Genomic DNA, 26413 nt, shown 5'->3' on the forward strand with positions numbered 1-26413 from the left:
AACACGAACACTGGTTTCTCCAAGTTCCAGTAATCTCTTTCCTTCTCCCTTTTTCTATTCCCCGTTCTGGCTCCCCTCTCATGCCTTCTCTCCACCTCCTTATGGTTCCCCTCCTCCTTCCCTTTCTCCCATGCTCCACTGTCAGTTTCCTTCTTCAGCACTTTACCTCCTCCACCTATCACCTCCCAGATTCTCACGCCATCCACGCACTCCCACCCACCCATCTTCCCCCTTACTTTGCTTTACTTGTCAGATGCCAGCTAGTGCACCAACCCCCACACCTACTCTTAGCCCCTGTCCCCCTTCTTTTCAAGTCCTGATAAAGGGTCTCAGCCTGAAACATTAACTGTTTATTCCTCTCTATAGATGCTACCTGATCTCCAGAGTTCCTCCAGCATTTTGTGTGTAACACTGTATGCCTAGCCAGTCAAGGGATGATGACAAAATGGTCAAAGTAATTTTCAAATACAAAAATTAAAAATAAAACGAGGCATCAAAATAGGATTCAGCAGATTTACACTTGGGAGGATCATGACCAAATGGTTGAAATTTCAGACTTTAAAGGTTGGAAGTCAGAAATAGAAAACACAAGCTGCTTAAATACTTGGTAGAGTACACACAAATCACTGGAGAAACTCTGCAGGCCAGGCCAGGGAGCATCTATTTTGGGATAGATCAGGCCAAGATCTTTTACCAGATTCTAAAATGTTGACTGTTTATTCTTCTCCAAAGATGCTGCCTGACCTGCTGAGTTCTTCCAGTATTTTGTCTGTGTTGCTCTGGATTTCCAGCATCTGCAGGATCTCGTCCTTTTTTTTTAATGTACACACAGTCATTGCTGTGTTTCCAGTTGACAACAACAACCGCATTGTGAAATCTTTATAATCTTTGAAGCATCTTCTAGTAAAGAGAGTCCTCGTGTGTCTGCCTGCCCAGAAGGTATGCCTAGAAATACAACCTTTGTCTGCACTCACCAATGTGCCGGATGGCATCCAGAGCCTTCATCCTGTACAAGTAGTTATAGCAACCTGCAGACAGTAATGGGGAGGAGTGTTAGTTATTGCTGCCTCAGCAATGAACAGCTTCTCATCTCTGGAGATAATTTGCCTCTGGATAACACTGTTACAGAGTACCACTGGATAGGAATGAAAACTGGCTCTTCAGCCCACTGAGTCTGTACTGACCTTTCAGGAGCAAATTGAATAACCACGCACTATTCTCTTCACGTTTAAAGATCACCTTTATTTGTCATATCCGCATTGAAACAGTGAAATGCACCATTGAATCCCTCATTTCCTTGAATTCCTCTTGATTCTAACACTCACTAATACTTTGGGGGCAAGTTATACTGGTCCAATAAATGCACAAATCCACCTGTCTTTGGGGGATAGTAGAAAGGAAGGCAAATCAAAATTAGCATATATTTTGAGAAGTTTAAAATATAAAAACCAGGAAGATGTAATGCTCAGGCTTTATAAGGCATTGGAGAGAACACATTTGGAGTATTGAGAGTAGTTTTAGGCCCAATATCTAAGGATGGATGTGCTGACATTGGAGAGGGTCCAGAGGTTATTCACAGGAATGAAAGAGTTAACATATGAGGAGTGTTTGAAGGCTCTGGACCTGTACTCACTCCATGAAACTCACTGAATACTGAAAAGCCTAGATAGAGATGTAGAGATGATGTTTCCAATAGTGGGAGAGTCTAAGACCAGAGCACAGCCTCAGAATGGGACATCCCTTTTGCACAGAGATGGAATTATTTCTTTAAACTTCTTCCTCTCGCTTTAAATATACGTCCTCTAGTACCGGACATTTATTCTGTGGTTCTGCATGTCTACCTCAGCTGTGCATCGTGTAATTATATAAAGATGCCAGCTCTCCCCTCAATTTCTGAGACACCTGAGAAAAGAGCTCAAGTTCTCCTTGTAGCTCATCCTATCTAATCCTGGTAAAACTTGAGCTGTTCTTCTACTGCCCTTGCAGTGCATTGCATACAAAGCTAGGCATCAAGTTAAACACCTTCTCAAATAGTCACCCGAGCCAAAGCTATCTTCAGTTTTTAAATGAGAAAACTTTGTGAAACTGCAGAAAGTAAAACATGTATTAGATTCAATACAGAATAGTCATGCACCTGAATATACTAATATTATTCAGCAAACACGAGGAAATCTGCAGGTGCTGGAAATTCAAACAACACACACAAAATGCTGGTGGAACACAGCAGGCCAGGCAGCATCTATAAGGAGAAGCACTGTCGACGTTTCGGGCCGAGACCCTTCGTCAGGACTCACTGAAAGGAAAGATAGTAAAAGACTACAAGCCTACAGACTCTCACAGCTACCTGGACTATTCCTCTTCCCACCCTGTCTCTTGCAAAAATGCTATCCCCTTGTCACAATTCCTCCGTCTCCGCCTCATCTGCTCTCAGGATGAGGCTTTTCATTCCAGGACGAAGGAGATATCTTCCTTTTTTAAGCAAAGGGGCTTCCCTTCTTCCACCATCAACTCTGCTCTCAAACGGATCTCACCCCATCCTCCCGCCACCCCACTCGTGATAGGGTTCCCCTTGTGCTCACCTACCACCCCACCAGCCTCCAGGTCCAACGTATAATTCTCCGTAACTTCCGCCACCTCCAACGGGATCCCACTATCAAGCACATCTTTCCCTCCCCCACTTTCTGCTTTCCACAGGGATCGCTCCCTATGTGATTCCCTTGTCCACTCATCCCCCCCATCCCTTCCCACCGATCTCCCTCCTGGCACTTATCCTTGTAAGCAGAACAAGTGCTACACCTGCCCTTACACTTACTCCCTCACCACCATTCAGGGCCCCAGAGTCCTTCCAGGTGAGGTGACACTTCACCTGTGAGTCAGCTGGTGTGGTGTACTGCGTGCGGTGCTCCTGGTTTGGCCTTTTATATATTGGTGAGACCCGATGCAGACTGGGAGACCATTTCGCTGAACACCTATGCTCGGTCAGCCAGAGAAAAACAGCATCTCCCAGTGGCCACACATTTTAATTCCACGTCCCATTCCCATTCTGATATGTCTATCCATGGCCTCCTCTACTGTCAAAATGAATCCAAACTCAGGTTGGAAGAACAACACCTTATATACCGGCTGGGTAGCCACCAACCTGATGGCATGAACACTGACTTCTCTAACTTCCGTTAATGCCCCTCCTCCCCTTCTTACCCCATCCCTGACATTTATTTGTTTGTTTTTTCTCTCTCTCTCTGCCCATCACTCTGCCTGTTCTCCATCTCCCTCTGGTGCTCCCCCCCCACTTTCTTTCTCCCGAGGCCTCCCGTCCCATGATCCTTTCCCTTCTCCAGCTCTGTATCCCTTTCGCCAACCACCTTTCCTGTTCTTAGTTTCCTCCCACCCCCTCCGGTCTTCTCCTATCATTTCGCATTTCCCCCTCCCCCACTACTTTCAAATCTCTTACTATCTTTCCTTTCAGTTAGTCCCGATGAAGGGTCTCGGCTGGAAACGTCGACAGTACTTCTCCCTATAGATACTGCCTGGCCTGCTGCGTTCCACCAGCATTTGGTGTGTGTTTGTTATACTAATATTATTGATTATTCTCATGATTGGGTTAAGCAAGGTAATAGAAACATGCAACATTCTATAGCTATGCCATGGATGAGAATGAACTTGTGGAGCGACAATAGCTTAATAGTGATGAATGATGAACGTAATACTTTCTTCAAAGTACGTGTACTAAATGTTTACCAATATTAAGAAAGCTTCAGACTTTCAGATATTGCTGTTTCAAAGCCACCAAATGATAGCAAGTCAAAATCTGAATAAACCCATGTAGGAAATGTAAAATATAGCTTACCAACAGAAAGTGATGTTTGTGCAAATGAACTAGGAACTGCATACAAAATAATCAGTGCCTCTAGAGGCAAAACACTCCCTGCCAGACATTCACGATGTCAAACTTAACTACTGAAACTAAAAGTCAAATGATCATTTCATTATGTCTTTGGCAAAAGAATGGATAGTCTTAGAGACTGGTCTTGAAACAGTCTCACTGCACAGTTCTCGTTTCAAAAACGTCATCCTTGATGACATACTTGCTCGCAATAATGTCTGATGAGCAGACCGATGATGCAGTGCCCATCCAGCACAACAATTGGATAAGGTACCTCTGAAGGGAGTTGTGCTCTTGTAATATGTCCAACTCGCTGTCATCCCTCTGAGTCAAGAAAGGGACAGAGTTCACTGAAGTAATGCGGACTGGAAGAGGCTCCTGCTTTGTGATGCTTCCTTTGCATACGTCTTACGTGTACAAATGGTGCCTCTGCCAAGCAATGGGAGAATCTCACCAGAACAGTCGGTGGGAGATGGGGAGGGAAGAGAAAATTTTGTCAGCTATGTTCTTAAGATGTTTGAATGACCATGCACTGCTTTAGGGGTTGAGAGTTCATCCTGGTTGTTGGGAATATGAGAGTTGGCAGGGGTAAGCAGACCTCCCCTCCTATTGAATCACCAGCTCTGCTTCCAGTAGCTTCTGATGTTCCAGGACATGTCTCTAGAGAGTCCAGGGGGTAGCTACAGTTGATGGATACTCAGCCAGCTCCCTGCTGTACTCTGTTGTGGGTGTACTAGAATCAGTAGTAACCCAAGGTGCTGGCCCCGAATTTACAGCTGTATCTGGGTCTAATTCTGAAGTGTCAACAGGTTGGCTCAGTGCATCTTTACTGCTTCTCCAGTTCTCCTTGCTACCCTCTCCACCACTCTCCAGATAACTGGCCAGAGAAGCCCTGACACACAGTCAGTCCAAATGTGGACAAGACAGTCTCAGCAACTCACTCAAACTATTGTACAATGGTGATCCTGGTGCAGCCAGTGAGGGCTGTGAGTTGGCTCTGTTGAAAGTCGAGACACTAATGCACTTAAGTGGTGAACACCACGTTTCCAGGATGGGTGACTTAGGGCATTTCTCAATTTGTACATTAAATGGGGGTTTACCTGATTCTTTGGGTTTGAATCTGAAGCAAGTTCAGGAGGAGGACTGGGGAACAATCTGGCGTGAAACATGACCGGAAGCTGGTTCCCATCTTTGTCTGCTGCCTTGATTTCACTTTCTGTTGAGCAACCACACCGTATTAGTGACTTGCACCAATGGCCAGTTCTTCAGTCATCTCCCAGACAGATGACCACCATGTCTAAGTCATCTGCGAAGGCAGCCTCAGCTTCACGCTCCTCCTTGAGCACACTCAATATAGCTTCTACACAAACTTTCTTCCATGTCTAAACAAGCTTTTTCAATTAGCATTTCAGCTTCGCACAGGCTGCTCTCATTCTTGCTGCTTCAGTTCTAGCATGGGCTTGAGCTGCAGCTATGCTCGTTGTGCGTCATGAAGACACAATCAACGAGCCAAGTTCTGACCCGACTTCCAGGACTCAATGATGACATTGTAGTGTACTCCGTTCAGATTGCTATTTCAAGGGCAAATCTAGAATGAATGATGTATGTCTTTCCACTGTATTTCCTCCAAGTTGAAATCCAAATTAATCCGTGCAGAAAATGATGTTAAAAAAAAGCTTACAAACTTTAAGTGATGTTTGTACAAAACGAACACAGCCTCTAGAAGCAGAACAGTACTGTTACCTTAACTTGGCCAAGTTCCATCACTCCCGACTGTGCTTGCTCTCCCACCACAGGTCTTCCCTCCCCCCCACCAACCTAACATCTGTGTAACTTGCAGCAGAACTCTCACTCTCTCTGTTCTCCTCCTGGAAGCTCTGTCATCCTCTACAAGAGAACATAAAGTACAGCACAGTACAGGCCATTTGGCCCACGATATTGTGTTGGTCTTTTAGCCAGCTATCCTTTCCCTCCCTCGGCCAGAACTGAACACAATACTCCAAGAGTGGTCTAACCAGGATTTAAAAGAACTGCAATATTACTCATGGCACTTAAACGCAATCTCCAAACTACCGAAGACCAACACACCACATGCCTTCTTCCCCACCCTATCACCTTGTGGACGTGGATCCCAAGATCCCTCTGTTCCTCCACACTGCTAAGAATCCTGCCATTAAACCCTGTACTTCACTTTCAAGTTCAACCTTCCACAGTCAATCACTTCACACTTTTCTAGGTTGAACTCCTTCTGGCCACTTCTCCATCTAGCTCTGCATTCCGTCAATGTCCTGTTGTAAACTACATCAACTTTCTATACTATCCACAGCACCACCAACCTCCGTGTCATCTGTAAACTACAAACCCATCCCTCCACTTCCTCATCCATATCATTTATAAAATCCACAAAGAGCAGGGTCCCAGAACAGATCCCCGTGGAACACCACTGGTCACCAACCTTTAGGTAGAATATGCTCCATCTACTACCATACTTTGACTTCTGAGGGCAAGTCAGGATTGCCTGGATCCACCACCAGTGTTCATGTCTTCAGCTGACAGCCTAAAGCTTAGGAATGTCTTCCCCAACTTTCTTTGATCAAGGTGGTTTGGTCAAGTGGTTCCAGGTCTCCTCCACTCCTTGTACAGCTTTAGGCCACGCATTACTTCTGCCCATAGTAACAAACATTCTGCTGGGGAAGGCTCAGTATCTCAAGCAGATCATTGGTTGATCCAGATACCAGTCTTTGTGCCTCTTTATTCCCGCGTGTTATCTCCTTTGCAGACTACCTTGGGCTCTCTGGTTCCTCATACCTCTGTACTTCCACCTGTAATTCCCCGTCTGTAGATGACCTTGGCTTATCAGGTTTCTCATGCCTCCGTATTCCTGCCAGTAGTCTCCCCCCTGTGAATGACCTTGAGTACTTGGATCCCTCATGCCTCTATATCCCTACCTTGGGTTCTTGGGTCCTGCAGCTGCAGCAAGCGCACATCATCTTCGTCAAGTAGCTGCGGCTCGTAGTCAGATCCTGGACCCTTAGGAGGCTCCGGTCTATCTCCTCTCTCAGGTCCTTTTGAGTCACATGGAAACAAGAGGAGCAAAGTAGTTAGCCCAAGGTTACCACATTGTTCTCGGTAGACACATTTTGGTATAATGCAGACTGTCAGCCCAGAGTTTGGAATGCAGTACTCTTCATATTGGCATAAATACCGAAACGGGGTGGCACAGTAGTGTAACACTATTACACCTCCAGAGACACAAGTTCAATTCCGTCACTGTCTGTAAGGAGTTTGTACATTCTCCTTGTGGCCATGTGGGTTTCCTCTGGGTGATCCAGTTTCTTCCCACAGTCCAAGATGTATGGGTTAGTAGGTTAATTGGTCACATGAGTGTAATTGGGCTCATAGCATCTCTAAGAAGGTTAACGCATCTCTAAGTAGCATAAAAATAAAAACTTGCAGCAGTGCAGAAACCAGCACTTTGATTCAATGGGGTTACCCACTTATGATAGAGGTGAGGAGGAATTTCTTCCCTTAGAGCTTAATGATTCTCTGGAAGTCTCTACCTAACAAAACGGTGGAGGCAAGTCATCAAATATACCTCATGCTGAAACAGGCAGATCTCAGGAGAGAAAGACTCTAAGGCTCAAACAGAAGAGTGTAGCCACGGGATAACTTTGGAACAGCTGTAACATTATGGAATAGTACAGGAGGCTCAGGGGTCAAATGGCCTCCACCTGCTCCTGTTTATTGTCTTATTAAAATGTAACAGACACAGATACAAAGATTAAATCTGAAAGGAAAAGAGAACATTACCCTTCTTCTTCTGGACAACTATGAGAAGATGCTCCTGTTGAAACCCTAATGCCACTTCACAGTGTTACGAATGTGCCACAACTCTGAGAGGCCGAAGGGTACAAAGTAGCCCCCTCCTTTTTGAGAATCGCAAGATCGCTATTAATTCGGGTCTGGGACCCAGGAAATGAGAGAGAATCCACAAGGTTTGGAATGTGTCCTGGCCTCAGTGAAAACAAAACCCCGGATAATGGCTATTGTCTCTTGGAGACGGAATTGTGTATTGAGTACTGTACTATTCATTGAAGCCCCTCAGGGGATGACCAGAGTGGGCTGGTTGAGGGATTGCATCATCCCAACCTGAATGACATCTGAGACCCCGTGGGTAAGGATAAAAGAGGGTCTGGGGAACAACCCCTTTAGACGCACCAGGAGAAACGCTGGAAAGCTAGTGACAGTGTTTTATAGCGAACGCTGGTGAGGGCCCGTGTGCGTCCTCCCTTGCCAGGGTAGCGGGCTCATCACGGAAGAACGGCTTAGCTAAAGGAAAGGCCACAAGTGAACGGCCACACCAACGGGAATTCTGACGGATTGAAATCATAAAAAGGAAAGCCGGCAAGTTTCTAAAAATCTCTCCCTCTCTCCAACAAAAGGCTGCAGCCTGCATGAACTGAGTGACTTTTATATTTCCATCGGACAATACATTTATCCCCTAGACAATGATAGAGCTGATTTCTTATTGATTATTATTATACCCGCACTTTTAGATTTAGTATTGATGATGTATATTATCTGTATGTTTGCATTGATATTATTTTTGTGTATTTTTACTAATAAATACTGTTAAAAATAGTATCATCAGGCTTCAACGGACCTCTCTATCTTTGCTGGTAAGTGACCCAGTTACGGGGTTCGTAACAAAGTGGGGGCCTCGTTTCGAGATTTGATACCAAATTGGAGGGCCAGTGAATTGGGCTTTTAAGTCCAAACTTGGATCTGGTTGCACGGGTAACCAGACGGGAAACCAGCAAAGATGGACGTGGATGAATTTATAGAAAACCCGACTCTGAAGGCGCTAGAGGCTACCACAAAGTCGGACTTGATAAATATTGCAAAAGGACTAAACCTCGCAGAGGTGAGGTTGTCAATGAAAAAGCGGGAGGTGCGGAGGGCCATAACTCAGTATTATATTGGGAAGGATGTGTTTTCTGCTGAGGTATTGGAAAATATCCCTGAAAAGGTACCTGCTAGTGGGACGGCTCAGTTAGAGTTGGAGAAATTAAGGTTGGAACATGAAATTAAGTTAAAGCAGCTGGAAGCAGCTGAAAAGGAAAAAGAAAGAGCCGAGAAAGAGAAAGAAAGAGCCGAAAAGGAAAAAGAGCAGAAAAGAGTGAGAAACAAAGGGAGCATGAAATTCAGCTAAAACAGCTGAAAAAGAGAAAGAAAGGGCCGAGAAAGAGAAGGAGAGAGCCGAGAAGGAGAGAGAGTATGAGGAGAAAGAGAAACAGAGGCAACATGACTTGGACATGGAAGTTAAAGCAAGAGCGAAGAGCTCAAGGGTCAGACCGAGAGGAGAGGTTTTATGTTAGTCGGGAGTTGAGGTTAGTACCTCCGTTTGAGGAGACGGATGTTGATAGTTATTTCTTGCTTTTTGAAAAGGTGGCAGTGAATCAGAAGTGGCCCAGAGATCAGTGGGTGGCGTTGTTACAAAGTGTGTTAAAAGGGAAGGCAAAACGGGCATATGTGGCGTTGTCTATGGAGGAGTCTGAGAGTTATGAGAAAGTAAAGGAGGCCATTCTTCGGACCTACGAATTAGTACCGGCGGCCTATAGACAAAAGTTCAGAAATTTAAAGAAAGGGTGGAATCAGACGTATGCAGAGTTTGCCTATGAGAAGGGTGTGCTCTTGGATCACTGGTGTGCAGCAGAAATAGTGGAAGAAGATTTTTGGCATCTCAGGGAGTTAATTCTGATTGAGGAATTTAAAGGTTGTGTTTCGGATGATAGCCGGATGTATTTGAATGAGAAGCCGAATAAGTCCATCTCCGAATTTGCTAGGTTCGCAGATGAATATGCCCTAACCCACAAGACAAAGTTTTTCTTGAATAAAAGTTACCAGAGAGACCGTGGGAACGATCGAGAAAGCCCGCCAGCTGAGGCAGAGATCCCGCCGGGAGCTAGTGGTAAGATTGAGGAGGAGAGGCAAGATGGCAGGAGAGGTCCTGGCTTGACCTGTTTTAATTGTGGAAAGGTGGGTCATATTGCATCTAAGTGCCTTGCTCCGAGGAAGGAGACAGGAAAATGGAAAGCAGCAGTCCCTATAGGATGTGTTGCGGTGATCAGTAAATCGACGAGAGAGCCCCAGGTAGACAAAGTACGAGAAGGGTCTGAGAAATGTATTTCAGAAGGAACCGTGTCTGTGAGAGAGGGAGACACACCAGTTCCAGAGCGGATCTGGAGAGACACGGGAGCTGAGCTGTCATTGATTAGCAGTAAAGTACTGGATTTTGGTCGCAAGACTGGAGAGGTAGCCTTGAGGGGCATAGGAAAAGGGACAGAAGTGGTGCCCTTGCATAGGATCATTATAAATTGTGATCTGGTATCTGGACCAGTTGAAATAGGGGTGCAATCAGAATTCCCGAGAACTGACGTAGACGTCCTTCTGGTTAACGATTTAGTTGGTGGTGACGTTTGGTCGGCCATGGAGCTGACAAGCCAGCCTGTATGTGTTGAGGACCCGCCCCTAGACTCCAAGATCTATCCCGCATGTGCGATCACTCGCAGCATGTCGAGAAAGGCAGCCGAGAACGAGACCAGTTTAAATCCGGCCAGTATCGATTTGGCTGAGACGTTTTTACCGACCCTGTACCAAGAGGGTTTAGAGGGTGGTAAAACGGAGAATAGGAAAGTGAAAGAGAGTAAGGGAGAGGAGGTAGACCTGCCCTTAGCCAGGAGGAAATTTATAGAGGCACAAAGTAAAGATGAGAAACAGATAAGGCTGTTAAAAGGTCCAGGGTTGGACATGGATGATCTGCCTGGGTTGGCAGAACTGTTTGAAGAAGTTGAAAATTCTAAAGGTGTTCCTGATAATGAAATGAGGGCAGTCCTAGATGAAAAGGATGCCATTACCTTGAAGAAGTCTGCTGGGTCGGCAGATGAGGTTGTTTCAGCCCGCGGGGTTGAGTTTACTCCGGAAGGGAGTTGCCCAGAGAGTAACTGGGAGGATCAGGGGAATTTAGAATTTGAAAAGGGTACGGGTATTGAAAGCCTGGAAGAGGCAGATGTCCCGTTTGAGTGTGTCCAAGATGTGGATGCACGTGGTACTGAACCTAGTAATGGAGCTCAGAAAAAGTCTGAGGTATTTGATTCAGTTGAAAAGGAATGCAGTCCTTGTGGGTCAGATGGACTTGGTTCAGTGAAGAAAGGGTTAACCTTGGTAACAGTGGGAAGTGAGAATTCCCGGTTGTTTGTGTTCGAAGGTGGATTAAAAGTTAGTGAGGAGATAAAAGTTGGTGATGTGAATCTTATTATTGAAGGAAAAGGGAAAAGTGTAGTTCCTAACTTGAATGAAGAAAATTTAAAGTCTGGATTGATGTCAGAAGCAGCAACCAGGCTACAGAAACAATGGCTTGGTAATGCGTTGCCTGCGAATCAATTACAGGTTGATTTGAACGTAAAGGTGCCCCACACGCTATTATTATTCAAGAGTGTGCTGTGAAGAGGCAGGATCTGAAATGCTGTTTGGACCAAGAGTTTAAACTGAAAACTAATAGCATGAAGGGTCCTGAAGAGAAAACTAGCAACTTGCTTAAAATTAAAGAATTGTGTGGAAATTCAGAAAATGGTCTAAGTTTGGAACACATTGTTGATAAAATAATTCCTATGAAAGGAGCAGGCGAAGGCCTATTCCACACTAGTATACAAGTTAACCACGTGGGAGTTAACTGGAAACGGGGCGAGGGTTGACGGGATGCCGTTTTAACTAACAGGATCCGGTTTTAAGGGATTTCGACAAAGCATGTGAATAATAAAGACAACCCCCATGGAAGATTGACTGTTAAGTTTGAAAGTAAAATAAAGATTAGTATTTGCATGAACTTTTGTAGTATACACGTAAGCTAAGATCACAACTCTTTAGTTTTTGTTTGCTGAAGAAAAGGAATAAAAATAGGTGGTTATTAAATTGGAGTCTGATGCTACAAGAATTTATTAAGGTACAAGATGTTAAGATATTAAAGGAAGTGACAATGTAATCGTTAACTGTTTAGATGCTGAATTGAATGTATAACTGTATTACTCTGTAGTGAAAAAAAACTCTTTTGTATTGTGTTAGATTCTAAAATCCTGTAAGACTCTGTATTAATTCATTTTTGCCAATGGTAAAAATCTTGGAAGGAAGGGGGTGTTACGAATGTGCCACAACTCTGAGGGGCCGAAGGGTACAAAGTAGCCCCCTCCTTTTTGAGAATCGCAAGATCGCTATTAATTCGGGTCTGGGACCCAGGAAATGAGAGAGAATCCACAAGGTTTGGAATGTGTCCTGGCCTCAGTGAAAACAAAACCCCTGGTAACGGCTATTGTCTCTTGGAGACGGAATTGTGTATTGAGTACTGTACTATTCATTGAAGCCCATCAGGGGATGATCAGAGTGGGCTGGTTGAGGGATTGCATCATCCCAACCTGATTGATATCTGAGACCCCGTGGGTAAGGATAAAAGAGGGTCTGGGGAACAACCCCTTTAGACGCACCAGGAGAAACGCTGGAAAGCTAGTGACAGCGTTTTATAGCGAACGCCGGTGAGGGCCCGTGTGCGTCCTCCCTTGCCAGGGTAGCGGGCTCATCACGGAAGAACGGCTTAGCTAAAGGAGAGGCCACAAGTGAACGGCCACACCAACGGGAATTCTGAAGGATCGAAATCATTAAAAGGAAAGCCGGCAAGTTTCTAAAAATCTCTCTCTCTCCACTAAAAGGCTGCAGCCTGCATGAACTGAGTGACTTTTATATTTCCATCGGACAATACATTTATCCCCTAGACAACGATAGAGTTTATTTCTTATTGATTATTATTATACCCGCACTTTTAGATTTAGTATTGACGACGTATATTATCTATATGTTTGCATTGATATTATTTTTGTGTATTTTTACTAATAAATACTGTTAAAAATCATATCATCAGGCTTCAATGGACCTCTCTATCTTTGCTGGTAAGTGACCCAGTTACGGGGTTTGTAACAACAGTCCAATCATTAAACATGACAAGGTAGCCATACAGGAAATGGGGGGGGGGGGGGGGGGGGAAGGCTTCAAAAGGTCTGGGGTCAAAATTCTGCCTCAGCTCATCCAACCCTCTGGGCCACTATCCCCAGAATCCCATTGATTCCCCATGCAACTCAGCCTCAGTCAAGCCTCTGCATTCAGATGTCCTACCATCAGAGCAGAATTAGGCTATTTAATCTCAGCCGAACCCCATTCTTACCCACCAACTAAAGTCCAAAGTAAATTTATTATCAAAATATGCGTATTTAACTATACACTACCCAAAGGATCATTTTCTTGTGGGCATTCACAGCAAAACAAAGGAATTGTATCAATGAAAACTACACACAAAGACCGACAAAAAAATGTGCCAAAGACAACAAACTCATGTTCTCGATAATACAGAGAACATGAGCTGTAGAGTCCTTGAAACAGAGTCTGTAGGGCGTGGAATCAGTTCAGAGTTGAAGTGAGTAAAGTTATCCACACCGGTTCAGGTGTTTTTGAACTTGGTGGTGTGAGACCAAGGCTTCTGTACCTACTTCCCGATGGCAGCATTGGGAAGAGAGCTCCCCAAACAAAGCCTTGGGAACATTGCTGAAGACTTTTTACTGATTGCTTGCTACAACACAGCGTGGTGTAGAGTGCCTATTTCAGGAATCTCTTGTCCAACATGCCAACAATGGCTCCTGCCCATCAGAGCTGCTGGGAGCAAGATCTGTGTACCAATGCCAATGGTGTTCTGAGGAAATTAGCCTCGCCCATCCCATGAAATTTACAATCAGGCTACACAGCAGTGTGGACAGCAGTCCGTGTGCCACCTGCCCTGCCCTGGTCAGATACTAACCTTGGGTGCGTTGTGCCCAATGGGGACATGGGGGCCTCTCCGGGATTTCATGGCAAACCTCATAATCTGGCGCTTGACGAAGATGAAGAGGAGGACAAATATCTGAGGATAAAAGACAGCAACATTAGGAAGGGAAACACATGCCAAATGAAGTATGATACCATAAGCTCAGTTCTAATCCGGGGAGGAAGAGAGATCCTTGGGCACCTCATAGATCAAAACCCCAATGTGCAGGATTGCAAGGGGCTGCAGAAGGTTGTAGACTCAGTCAGCTCCATCACAGACACAACCCACCCTGCTTTTGACAATGCCTCAACAAGGCAGCATCCATCATGAAAGATCCTTCCCACCCAGGTTCTTCTCATTGCTACCATCAGGGAGGAGGTACAGGAGCCTGAAGACCCACACTAAATGTTTTAGGAACAGCTTCTTCCCCTCCGTCATCAGAACTATCAGACCATTGTCAAACACATTCGATCTCAAACCTTTCTACCCCACTCTGAGCACAAAGGCAATTCCAGACACAGTCACAGGGTGGATCTCTGAAAGAGAGGTTACAGATGCTAGAATCTAAAGCACCAGTTTGTTGGGGGTTCTCAGCAGGTCAAGCTGCATCTGCAGGAAAGAAATCGACGACATTTCAGCTGGCGACCTATATCAAGTCCCTCTAATTCCCTCTGGCTCTTTCACATACTTGATGCAGGGTCTGGATGTGAGATGTCTACAGTTCCTTTCCTCCCACAGATGCTGCTCCACCCACCGAGTTCCTCCAGTAGAGTGTTTGCAGTCTCTGTAACAATATTGTAAGTAATCAAGGGCATGTAGGAATGTCCAATGGACACGAGATCCTGTCCAATAAATGAGTTAAAAGACCTTAAGCACTAAGTCACAGGCTTCTCAGCAGCAATAATTTATGGTAGAATTACTGTAAAATTCTGAAGAAACAAGAAATGGATTTGAGAATTGGGATATCACATTGCAACTTTACAAAACATTGGTTTGACCGCAGTTGGAGTAACATGTACAGTTCTGATTGCCACACACAGGATGTAGTTGTGATGGAGAGAGTGCAAAGATGCATTGTTATCTAGACTGCAGGACAAATTGGATAGGCTAGGTCTATTTTAGAACATAGAACAGTCCCCTCAGCCCAAGTGTTGTGCCAACACTTTAACCTACTCTAAGATCAATCAAATCTTCCCTCCCATGGAATCAATCCTTTCATCCATGTGCTCATCTCAGTGTCCATTAAATTGCCTCAATGTATCTACCTCTACCACCATCCCCAGTAGGGTGTTCCCTGCACCACTACTCTTTGTAAAAAAAAAACCCACCTCTGCCATCCCCTCCTATAATTTCCTCCGGTCACCTTAAAAGTTATGCTTCCTAGCATTTTCCTGGGGAAAAGTCTCTGGCTGCCCATTTGATCGATGCCTCATCATCTTGTACATCTCTATTAAATCTCCCCTCATCTTCCTTTGGTCCAAAGAGAAAAGCCCTAGACAACGAGACCCTATAAAGAATTGCGAAAGACTGCTGAGAGGATCATCAGAGTCTCTCTTCCACCCATCGGAGATTTTTATCAGGGGCACTGCACATGCAGGGTCTTAGCATTTTCAATTATCCCTCCCATCCATCCAATCTCTTTGAGTTCCCCACCCCATCACCAGGCACGAGGTACCACAGAATTCGGACAAGGACTCTTAGGATGGGAAACAGCTTCTTTCCCCAGGCTGTGAGACTACCGAACCCCCTGCCATGACTCAGGTCTCACCATATACAAAATGCCAGTAGTGTTAATACTCAGAATTAGATTTGATATCACCAGCAGACATCATGAAATTTGTTAACTTTATGGCAGAAGTACAATGAAATACATGATATAAAGAAAAAATCTAAATTACATTAAGTGTATGTCTGATAAATAGTTCAGTTAAAATAAATAGAGAAAAAACAGAATTAAAAAGTAATGAGATAGTTTACTTTCCTACGCGTGTCATAAGGGCATGAAAACCAAGAAGGCAGAGAAGGTGAAAGGCAAGTTTCGTTGTACATAGAGTGGTTGATTTCTGTGACATGCTGCGAAAGAAGGTAGTGGAAACAGGTACACTCACTAGCTTTAAGCAGCATTTAAATGGACTCAGCTGTGGAGGCCAAGTCATTGAGTATATTTAAAGCAGAGGCGATAAGACTCTTGATTTATAAGGGTGTCAAAGTTTACGTGGAGAAGGCAGCAGAATGGGGTTGAGAGGAATAATAAATCAGCTGTGATGCAATGGTGGAACAGTTTTGATGGGCCAAATGGCCTAATTTTGCTCCTACATCTTATGGTCTTAAATAGGCAAAGAATAGAAGGACAACAGTGCTAAAGTGGGCAAATTCAATTCCAGTACACAACTGTAAAGGAGATCAAAATAATTGTTACTCTGGACCCGATGCAGCACAAAAAACAATACACAAGATACTTTTTGTATTGACTGTCTGTCCATAAAATGACGCTAGGCACAAGAGTGTTTCTTCGTAAGGTGAATGACAGGAAATGAAGGTGGTTGCAGGTATGGTGGGGTGGGTTAGGTTACTGCTTGGGGAAAGTAACTGTTTCTGAGTCTGGTGGCCCTGGTGTGGATGCTGTGTTGGGTCTTCCCTAATGGGAATGGGACAAACCATCCATGAGCAGAGTGGGTGGGATCCTTCCTGATTTTGCTGGCCTTTTATCCCACACCTTTCTGTGGATATATATTTGACGACAGGTAGGCTGACACCAGTGATGCATTGGGCAGTTTTGACTACCTGCTGTAGGGCTTCCATTTTTGCCACAGTGCAGTTTCTATACCATGCAGTATGTTGGGATACTCTCTACAGCACATCTGTAGAGTGGCACAAATGCAGAAACTAGTGTAGTAGAGGATCAGCATGGCTGTGATGGGCTGAAGGGCCCCACTTGTGCTCCACAATTACAAGCAGAATGATGCCATGATTGATCATACAGAGAAACTCTATTCACAGAAATTAACCAAAGAGGATGAGGAAAATCTAGCAATAAACTAGCACCCACCTTACTGCCATTATCAATCAGATTAAACAGACAAAACCAGGGCATGGTAGCAGTGAGGTTAGCGTGATGTGTTGTTTTTACAGCTTGGGGTGTTACAGTTCAGAGTTCAGTCCAAATGCTCTCTGTATATCATCCTCCCCATGGACACGTGGTGTCCCGGTTTCCTCCCACCGTCTGAAGACGTAACAGGTAGGTTCATCAAGTCATTGTAAATTGTCCCTTGATTAAACGGGGTTGTCAGGGGGTTCTGGGCGGTGCAGGGCTATCAGTGCTGTATTTCTAAACAAAATAAATCAATAAATACCTCCATCATGGGCAGTTCCACACCCTGCTGTGAAAAGGGGAGGGTTGGACTTAGGGCTAGCAGCCACATTCCGTAAAAATCCCAGAGCAACAGAAATGACAGAGGCTCCAAAGACCCCATCCTGGGAGAGGGAGGATACACTAAGAAGGTGGGCTACACCTGGGGACAACTTGAGGGACTGTGCCAGATAGAAGCAAGCTGCTGTTGGGGTCATGCCCCGGTAGGGATAACCAGCCATAACTAACACCCATCTCATTGGCATTCTCAGTTTGTATTATTACAACCAAGAGAAACCCGATTCTGATGAGTCTTCTATCCCATTTATATAGAGGACACGGGGTAATGGGCAACCAGTAAAAACAAACACACAGCCTACCAGTATTCCCCCAGACTTTCAGACGGAATAACTTGATAATTGATGCCCTTCTTACAGGCTTCCTAGTTTACCATATAGGCGAAGGACCCAGGACCCGCCCTCTTCACATTACTACCATCAATGAGGAGATACAGGAGCTTGAAGCATACATTCAATGTTTTCAGGAACAGCTTCTTCCCCTCTGCCATCAGATTTCTGAACGGACAATGAACCCATGAACACCTCCTCAATATTAGGTCTCTCATTTTATACACTATTCATTTTTATACATTACTTATTACTACTTATGTTTCGGATTCTGGACAAGGCCACGAATCTCTAACAGTAACAAACACCCATCTTGCAGGCATTCGCTAGTTTGTCATCTAGAATAACTAGAGAAGATAGGGATAACTAGCAATAATACCCGCAATAGTCGTTTTCCTCATTTTGCCATAAAGAATAAATAGAGGTAAAGGATAACTAGTAATAACTAACACCCATCACAAGTATTTCCCGGCCTGTCGTAACTAATAGTTGGGATGACCAGCGGTAACTAGCAGCCTGCTGACACTCACTAGACTGCCGTAGGCCATCACCAGCACCACATTAACCCCGGACAGACTCTTGGCACTCATCATGATCGTCCCGGTGCGAGAAAGCTGCACTGTCCCGCTTGTTACAACACCCCTCCACCTGGGGCCGTTCGAGTCCAATTTTAACCGCTTGACTGCACGACACCGCCTCCGCCCTCGGGTCCTTTAAACTCGGGCGACGGCAGGGTGCAAGTTCTCGCGAGGTTTCAGCCCGGCGTCCATCCTCGGAAAGACTCGGGTATCTCCGGTTAGCCGACGCATGGAGAGTGCAATATATAGGTATATCGAAATTTTTAGTTTACCTATTAATTTATTCTTAAAACAGAATAACTCACGTGAAAGCAATCACGTCATGTGAACGATATAATTTGACTTCCTATGGATAATGAGAAGGGGGATGAAAATCGAAGTTTCGGGAATCTTCGGCAGCGATCGGAAGGGGCTGGCTGACGGCTTAAGGTTCGGGAGTCTTCGCCAGAAGTCGGAAATTTCTCGGCGCTGGACCCACGGGACTGGCGGGAAAACGTCTGAGGGGGCAAGAGGGGAAATGTCACGTAAGGGGCAGAACTAAACAGTTATTGTTATGGGGTCGGAGTGAGGAATTGGGCGCTTATGGCTTATAAAAAGCATAAACGAATCGCATCTAAAAGAAGGACTCCCAAATTTTGGCAATGCCACCTCAGATTACATTTACACGCGTCCCGCAGTTGAGGGGAAAGGGGAACAAATAAAATGGCGTCCGCTTAGCTGAAGGCTCCTTGAGGGGAAATATATCACATGACAAGGGTGTCTCTGCGAACGCAGAATAACAAAAAACGCTGAGATCGAATCTGGATAGAAATTATCTCAATGATACATTTATTTTCTTTAAAGTTAATATAAACTGGAAGTAGATGGAAGGAATGAAAATAATAAAATTGGCTGTGACGACACGGGCTTCCAAATGGCGGCACGCTGGAGGTCACGTGACAGGGAACGCAAGGCGTTATCCAAATAACGATTGAAACTGGAGAGTAGCTTTGTGTTTTCGAAAAGATGAAAACATACTTTAGTGAGATGTTTAAATAAAAACTTAATGTGCACGGGAAGAGGAGGAGGTTAAAAATCAGGTTGAGTCCCCTGACGTCACGAATTTAAAATGGTGGCGGGTCGAAGCGGAGCTGGAACTGCTCACGTGACAGGGAAAAGGCAGGAGATTCCCAAGTTTCAGTAGCAATTGCAAGATAATTATTCCGATCTCAGTGATTTTTAAAATAATATTTTGGCACGGGAGCGTACTGATATCGGGGAACGTCGGTGGACTTAAAATGATCGTAACACTTGACAGAGAGGTGAAACTATAAAGTAAATAAGTTATGCATCTCCAATCAGTAAAGTAGGAGGTTTGAAACGACTTGGAGGCGGAACAAATCTTGGAAACTGGGTAGTTCTCTAAAATAGAGGAGGTTCTTATCATGTGACAAATGAGGTCGGGAAAACTGACATTATTAAAGTAAAATATTCTCAGGAAGGTATTAAACATTACAGTTAAAAATTTTAAAACAATTGGAAAAAACAAGAGGGCAGCGGCGATGTAAATTAAATCTTCGGGGAGGTGCCAAATGATGGAAGACTTCTTTCCCCTCACGTGACGTGGGGGGGAAAAAAGTGAGAGTTAAAGGATCCCGCGAAGGACAACTAAGGGAAATTAATATGTAAAAATCTGAGGGCGAATGATAAAATAAATGGTTTGAAGGCGAAAAAAAAAGAGACCCGAAGCGGGCTGTGGAAATAATGGGAGGGCGGGTGTCGGGTGACGTCACGGGGTTCAAAATGGCGCCGGGAGCGAAGCGGCGGCGGGCCGGGTCACGTGCCGGGGGTGTTTGTGTGCGTGTTTAGTGCAGTGTGGACTGAGGAGCAGGTAAAGTTTCTGTCCCTCTCTTATTGTCTCCCCCCTTATGGGGCCTGCTTTTATTTCCTTTATCTTTTTGGCTAAATGCTTCTACTCTTGGGATTAAAAAAAATAATACTGTGTGTGAAGGAAAGAAAAACAACCCCCCCAGCCTAAAGCTTTTAAAACCATTTTTTTTATTAACAGGAAAGAATACAATAACAAGGAGAATAAAATCTCTCCCTTTTCTCTTCCCCCGAAAGGTTTTTGATTTAGGGTCTTTTTAGGGTTCTGTTTTAAAATTAACCCTACCTAAACAATAAAACTCATTTTTCCCATCAGAGGAAAAAATATGAAATGTTCACGTCCTTTCTGAGGCAGGAAGGCTTATAAAGAGGTTTTGGGCCTCCAGGAGTAATCACGTAAACTCTTTTTTTTTGTTGTTGTTTCTGAGCATTAGGACGAAACCTGCTTTTTTTAAAAAGGCCTATCCAGCAGGCCCGAGGCCTGGGACTCGATTAGTTGTGAAAGGAAGGGATTTAATTGTCTTCTTTCTCTCTGAACTGGGTGATTTTTAGATTCTTTCCCTTCTGAATTTTTAAATTTAGCCTAATGATTTGAGTCTCCGCTTCTATTTGTATTTCAGTATCTTTTTCTTTGTGGAGATTGTGGGCTTAATTTATAAGAGTAAATCGACGCTTGGTGGCTTGGAGGCCTCCCAGGCCTCGGGAAAGAGGAAGCCATCAGCACAAGAGAGGGATTTCTAGGGGGCTTTGTATTGTAGTTTATTCCCTTTTCCTTCGTCGGCACGCTTACAAAATCGTCAATGCAATGAGATAGTGTCCAATCTCATAAAAATATGTGCTTGTGTGTCAAATGCGGGGATTTAAGACTGTTTGCACCTCGGTTGTAGGAGGAAATTTATTATGAAACTGAATTGCAAATCATGTTTGTTTAAGATTGTAGTTTTCCGTTTTTAATGGTTGTAAACGTGCGAATTAAACTTGTTAGATATCTAAGTGCATGGGAGCTGCTTTATGCATTCCTATTTGTTTTGTTAGCTTTGTGTCCGAATAAAATCGGTTTGCAGTTTTTTCCTCTCGTTTTAGCGAGAGAAGGGAAATCTTGTCTCCTTGTTTCAATCTTCCCGTCAGCATCAGGTATCCTCCCCGAGCAAAGAAAAGGGCGCAATCGCGTAAAAGCAACTTTTGTTTTAAATAGTCGAGAGGGTGAACGTAATTGAATCGTTTAGTTATTTTTTTCGCCCAAAAAAAATAAACTTTAAGCGCCCGAATTGGGGTGTGTGTGGACTGTTAGGTGGCGCAGCGCTTTGTTCTGAGCATCTGCCCCCTTCTGAATCTTATCGCCAGCTCCTTCCACTTGTATTTTTGCCGAACTTGTGCAGGGATGTTGTTTTTATATTTAAAAAGAAATCCCTTCCGGTGGGGGGGGGGGGGGATTGAACCTCGGCTGGCTTGTATCAGACGCACGCACTTTAAATCGTTGCGTGCTCTGTGGTGGGGTTAACAATACATAAGCAGCTAGCTTATGCCCGAGCATATTTTGATGCCACCATTTTAAGGATATAGTCTAAGACCCAATTGTCTTGGGGTGTATATTAATCCAGCCAGGGATACATAGGTTTAGTGGAAGAATTTACAAGCTTTGAAGCCCCCCAGTCCTGAGGACATACACTGTTCATTTGTAGATTTGGCAGGTGTGTGGTTTATCTCATAACTCTTTAAAAATGCACAAGTAGGGTTGGCCAACTTACCCCTCAAGCCTACTCTGCCATTGAATAAGATCATGGCTAGTTCAAGTCTTCCCCCCCCCCCAGGGTGTAGGAGGCTGAAGGATGATGGCCTTATGAAATGTTCTAAAGCTATAGGCAGTATAGATACTGTGAATGGTCAGTGTTTTTCCCAGGGTATCTGATTCTAAAACTAGTGGTACTGGCTGTAAAGCGTTGTCTGGGGTTCAATTCCCTCTGCTGTCTGTAAGGAGTTTCTGCGTTCTCCCCGTGTCTGCTGGGCTTCCTCCGAGTGCTCTGGTTTCCTCCTACATTCACAAAGACACATGGATGTAGTTAGGCAGCGCGGGCTCATTGGGCCGGGGCGGTCTGTTACTGTGCTGTATACAACAGAGAGCATAGTTTCAAGGTGAGAGGCACCTGACTGGGCGGTGGGTGTTTGGAGGGAGTTGTTGCAATGTGTAAAAGGCATATGGATCAAGTTATAGAACACTACAGCACAACAGGCCCATTGGCCCATCTTGTCTGTTCTGAGCCATTAATCTGCCCTCTGTACCCTTCTCATCCATGTTATCTATTCAAATTTCTCTTCAATGTTGAAATTGACCCTGCGTTCACCATTTATGCTGGCAGCTCATGTGCTGTACACTTTCATCTCCCTCTGAGTGAAGATGTTCCCCTTAAACATTTTGCCTTTCACCTTTGACCCATGACCTCAAATTGTATTCTCACCCAACCTCAGTGAAAAAATGCTGCTTGCATTTATCCCTCATAATTTTGTACAGCTCTGTTAAATCTCTTAATGTTCTACATTCTGAGGAATTAAGTTCTAACCTATTCAGTCTTTCCTTACAACTCAGGTCCTCCAGTCACAGGCACATCCTTCTAAATCTCTCTGCACTCCCTCAATCTCATTGACATCTTTCTTGTAGGTGGGTGACTAAAACTGTACTTAATACTCCAAACTAGACCTGTCCAACATCTGATACAATTTCTACATAACATCCAAATCCTGTACTTAATACATTGATTTATGAGAAGGCCAATGTGCCGAAAGTGTTCTTTATGACCCTATCTATTTCTGACATCTTTCAAGGAATTATGGATCAGTATTCCCAAATCCCACTGTTTTACAGCACTCTTCAGTGCCCTAGCTTACTACGCAAGAGCTACCCTAGCTAGTCTTCTCAAAGCCCAATGCCTCACACTCATCTGCATTAAATTCTATCTGCCATCTTCCAGCTGCTCCAGATCCTGCCGCAAGCTTTGAGAATCTTTCTTGCTGACTGCTACACCCTGATCTGGGTGTCATCCGCAAATTTACTGATGCTGTTAACCGCATTATCATCCAGATCTTTGGTATAGATGACAAACGACAACAGATCCAGCACCGATCCCTGCGGCACTCCACAGGAGAGGCAGCCATCCCTGACTTTTCCCATGAAGCCAGTATCTAATCCAATTTACTCCCTCATCTTGAACCTTCTTGACCAACCTCCCACGCAGGACCTTGTCAAATGCTTTGCTAAATTCCATATAGACAACAGTCATTGCCTTCTCTTTACTTTCCTGGTAACATCCTTGGAAAACTCCCTTAGACTGGTTAGACACGACCTACCATGCACAAAGCCATATTGACTATCCCTAATCAGTCCTTATCATTCCAAATACTTATATATCCTGTCCCCTGGAATATCTTCCAATAACTTTCCCACTACTGATGTCAGGCTCACTGGATTATAATTTAACATATAATGTAACATTATCCTGTTCCAATTCTCTGCTACCTCACCTGTTGCTAAGGGTGATTTAAATAGCCTCCCACAGGGCCTGAGGAACACCTTGACAGGTCCTGTCAGGCTTGGTTAGCTTCATGTACGGGAAGAGTTGTCCAAACACAGGTACATAGTTTAGAGAACATGTCTGCATTGAGGCCAAGGTTAGACAAGCCATGATGTTATTTATTTTTCTACTCTCTTCCCACTCCTTTGCAGTTTACTCTGGTCAGTATTATGTGTGCCTCGAATATATTTCAACGACTCTGCTCTCCACAGTAGAGAATTATAGATATTTACAACTCATAATCAGGTTTCATATCATTGTCATGAAATTTATTGATTTGCAGCAGCAGTACATTGTAATACATAATAAAATAATCTATAAATTGGGAAAAAATATATATTTAAAATAATTAATTTAAGAAAGAAACCACTGAGATTCTTTCATGGATTCGTTATCTGGGAAAGAAGCTGTTCCTGAAACATTCCTCCTCCTCTTTACTTGAAATAAGGGTTGTCATATTCTCATAGGACTGGGAATGTCCTTTGTTCTGGGGCAATTTAAGCAAATAACTTTGGGGTGAGGGGGTTAACCTTAAAATTAGAGTGAGGAGTAATCTTTCACTTTGAGAGTGGAGGTATCTAGCTGATGAATGCAAGAGGCTGTTTTAGACCGTAAGATATAGGGGTGGGTTTAGGCCATTTGGCCCATTGAGTCTGCTGTGCCATTCAATTATGGCTGATCCTTTATTTTTTTTCTCTTCTCTGCCCCACTCTCCAGCCTTCTCCCCGTAACCTTTGCTGCCGTCTTTAATCAAGAACCTACCAAGTACTCCCTTAAATACACCCAGCAACCTGGGCTCCACAGATTTCTGTGGTAATACATTGCACAAATTCACCACCCTCTGGCTAAAGAAATTTCTCCGCATCTGTTTTAAATAGACACCCCTCTATCCTGAGGCTGTGCCCTCTTGTCCTAGACTCCCACTATGGGTATCTTTAGACATCTATTCTGTCTAGGCCTCTCAACATTCAAAAGGCTTCAGTGACATCATCCCCCCCCCCATCCTACTAAATTCCAGTGAGTACAGACCCAGAGCTGACAAACATTCCTTGTATGATAACACTTCCATTCCCAGAATCATCCTTATGAACCTCCTCCAATGCCACCATAACTTCTTAAATGTGGAGCCCAAAGCTGCTCACAATACACAAGATGAGGCCTCACCAGTGCTTTATAAAGCCTCAGCATCACATCCCTGCTCTTGTATTCTAGACCTCTTGAAATGAATGCTAACTAACATTGCATTTGCCTTCCTCACCACCGACTCTACCTGCAATTTAACCTTTAGGGTGCTCTGTACAAGGACCCTCAGGTCTGTTTGCATCTCAAATTTTTGGATTTTCTCACCATTTAGAAAGTAGTCTGCACATTTATTTCTACCAAAGTGTATTTTCCAACATTCTATTTCATTTCCCAGTTTCTTGCCCATTCTCCTAATCTCTCCTTCTGTAGTCTACCTATTTCCTCAACACTACCTGCCCCTCCACCAATCCTCGTATCTTCTGTAAACTTGGCAACAAAGCCATCATTTAGATTCCATCATCTAAATCATTGATATAGATCATAAAAAGAAGTGGTCCCAACACCAACCTGTGGAACACCACTAGTCACTGGCAACCAACCAGACCATGGTCCTTCTATTCCCGAGGAAATCTGCAGATGCTGGAAATTCAAACAACAACACACACAAAATGCTGGTCCTGACGAAGGGTCTCGGCCCGAAATGTTGACAGCGCTTCTCCCTATAGATGCTGCCTAGCCTGCTGTGTTCCACCAGCATTTTGTGTGTGTTGTTCCTTCTATTCCCACTCACTGCCTCCTACCATTCAGTTAGTGTTCTAACCGTGCCATTAACTTTCCTCCAATACCATGGGCTCTTAAGTTGATAAGCAGCCTCATGTAGTACCTTGTCAAAAGTCTTCTGCAAGTCTAAATATTTTGGTCAATACCAACTCAGAGGAAACCACTAGTTTTCTAACATACTCTCCAAATATCCATATCAAGTTTGTGCACCACCCCCCCTTCCCCCCACCAAACTACTGCTCTGGCATACTAGGGATAATTATTGTCAATTAACCTGTTGGTACCTGGTTGACCTGTGGTGAATCTGTGGAATTAATTGCCAAGTCATTGAGTATAATTAAAGGAGAGCTTGATAGTAAGGGTGTCAAAGGCTACAGGGAGAAAGCAGGAGAATGAGTTTGAGAGGGATAATAAATGAGGCAGATGGGTGGAATGGCCTAATTTTGCCTCTGTCTTGTGGTTATGGAATCTTTAGGATAAGAGGAAACCCTGTGTGGTCATGGGAAGACCTTTGTGCTAGAGGTCAGGGTTACTGGTATTAAAAGGTGGTAGCTATGCTGTCTGTGCTACTATGCTGCCCATGAATAGGAGGGGGAGTGCTCACAGGGTCCTGTAACAGGGTCAGAGCTGTGGAATTAGGCAAGGGCTCCTTTACATGCAAATAGTCTGCAGAACTTTAAATTTTCATGATTCTATTTTTGACTCTTATATTGAGGAATTGGGTACTTGGGTACTGCTCATTGGATGCTTTCTGCATCTGCTAGTTTTATTTAAGTGTTGGGCTTGAGAGAGAATAGTGAAAACCTGGAATGAGCTGTCAGAAGAAATGGTTGAGATCAGTAGAATTGCAACATTTAAGAGGCATTTGGGTAGGTACATAGAGGGGGAGGGCTGGAGTGTTTTTGGCTGAACCTGGGCACCTGGGAGGTAGCTGGGAGGTATGCACCAGCTGGGCCGAAGGACCTGATTTTCGTGCTGTATTACATTAAGACTCCACCTGACATGATCAACTTGTTTAAGTTAAGAGCAGAGAGAGCTGAAGAATGCTTGTAGAGAGGGA

The 26413-nt window shown here is 44.2% G+C and overlaps 2 protein-coding genes across 9 annotated transcripts in view; one reads left to right on the plus strand and one right to left on the minus strand.

Annotated features, from left to right (window-relative positions):
- c11h1orf43 (chromosome 11 C1orf43 homolog) overlaps positions 1–18291 on the minus strand; it is a 35512-nt gene extending 17221 nt beyond the window's left edge. The window contains 5 exon segments of the mRNA XM_073061108.1: positions 975–1028; positions 6832–6900; positions 6903–6948; positions 13779–13880; positions 18071–18291. Of these exon segments, the coding sequence (XP_072917209.1) occupies positions 975–1028; positions 6832–6900; positions 6903–6948; positions 13779–13880; positions 18071–18133 (334 nt within the window). The 5' untranslated portion in view covers positions 18134–18291.
- Positions 18292–19884: 1593 nt separating this feature from the next.
- ubap2l (ubiquitin associated protein 2-like) overlaps positions 19885–26413 on the plus strand; it is a 136218-nt gene continuing 129689 nt past the window's right edge. For all 8 annotated transcript variants that reach the window (XM_073061092.1, XM_073061093.1, XM_073061096.1 and 5 more), the window contains exon 1: positions 19885–19988. The gene's annotated coding sequence lies outside the window, so the exon portion shown is untranslated. The remainder of the gene's footprint in view (positions 19989–26413) is intronic.

The sequence above is a fragment of the Hemitrygon akajei genome, chromosome 11, assembly GCF_048418815.1.
Source record: "Hemitrygon akajei chromosome 11, sHemAka1.3, whole genome shotgun sequence".
Classification (NCBI taxonomy): domain Eukaryota; kingdom Metazoa; phylum Chordata; class Chondrichthyes; order Myliobatiformes; family Dasyatidae; genus Hemitrygon; species Hemitrygon akajei.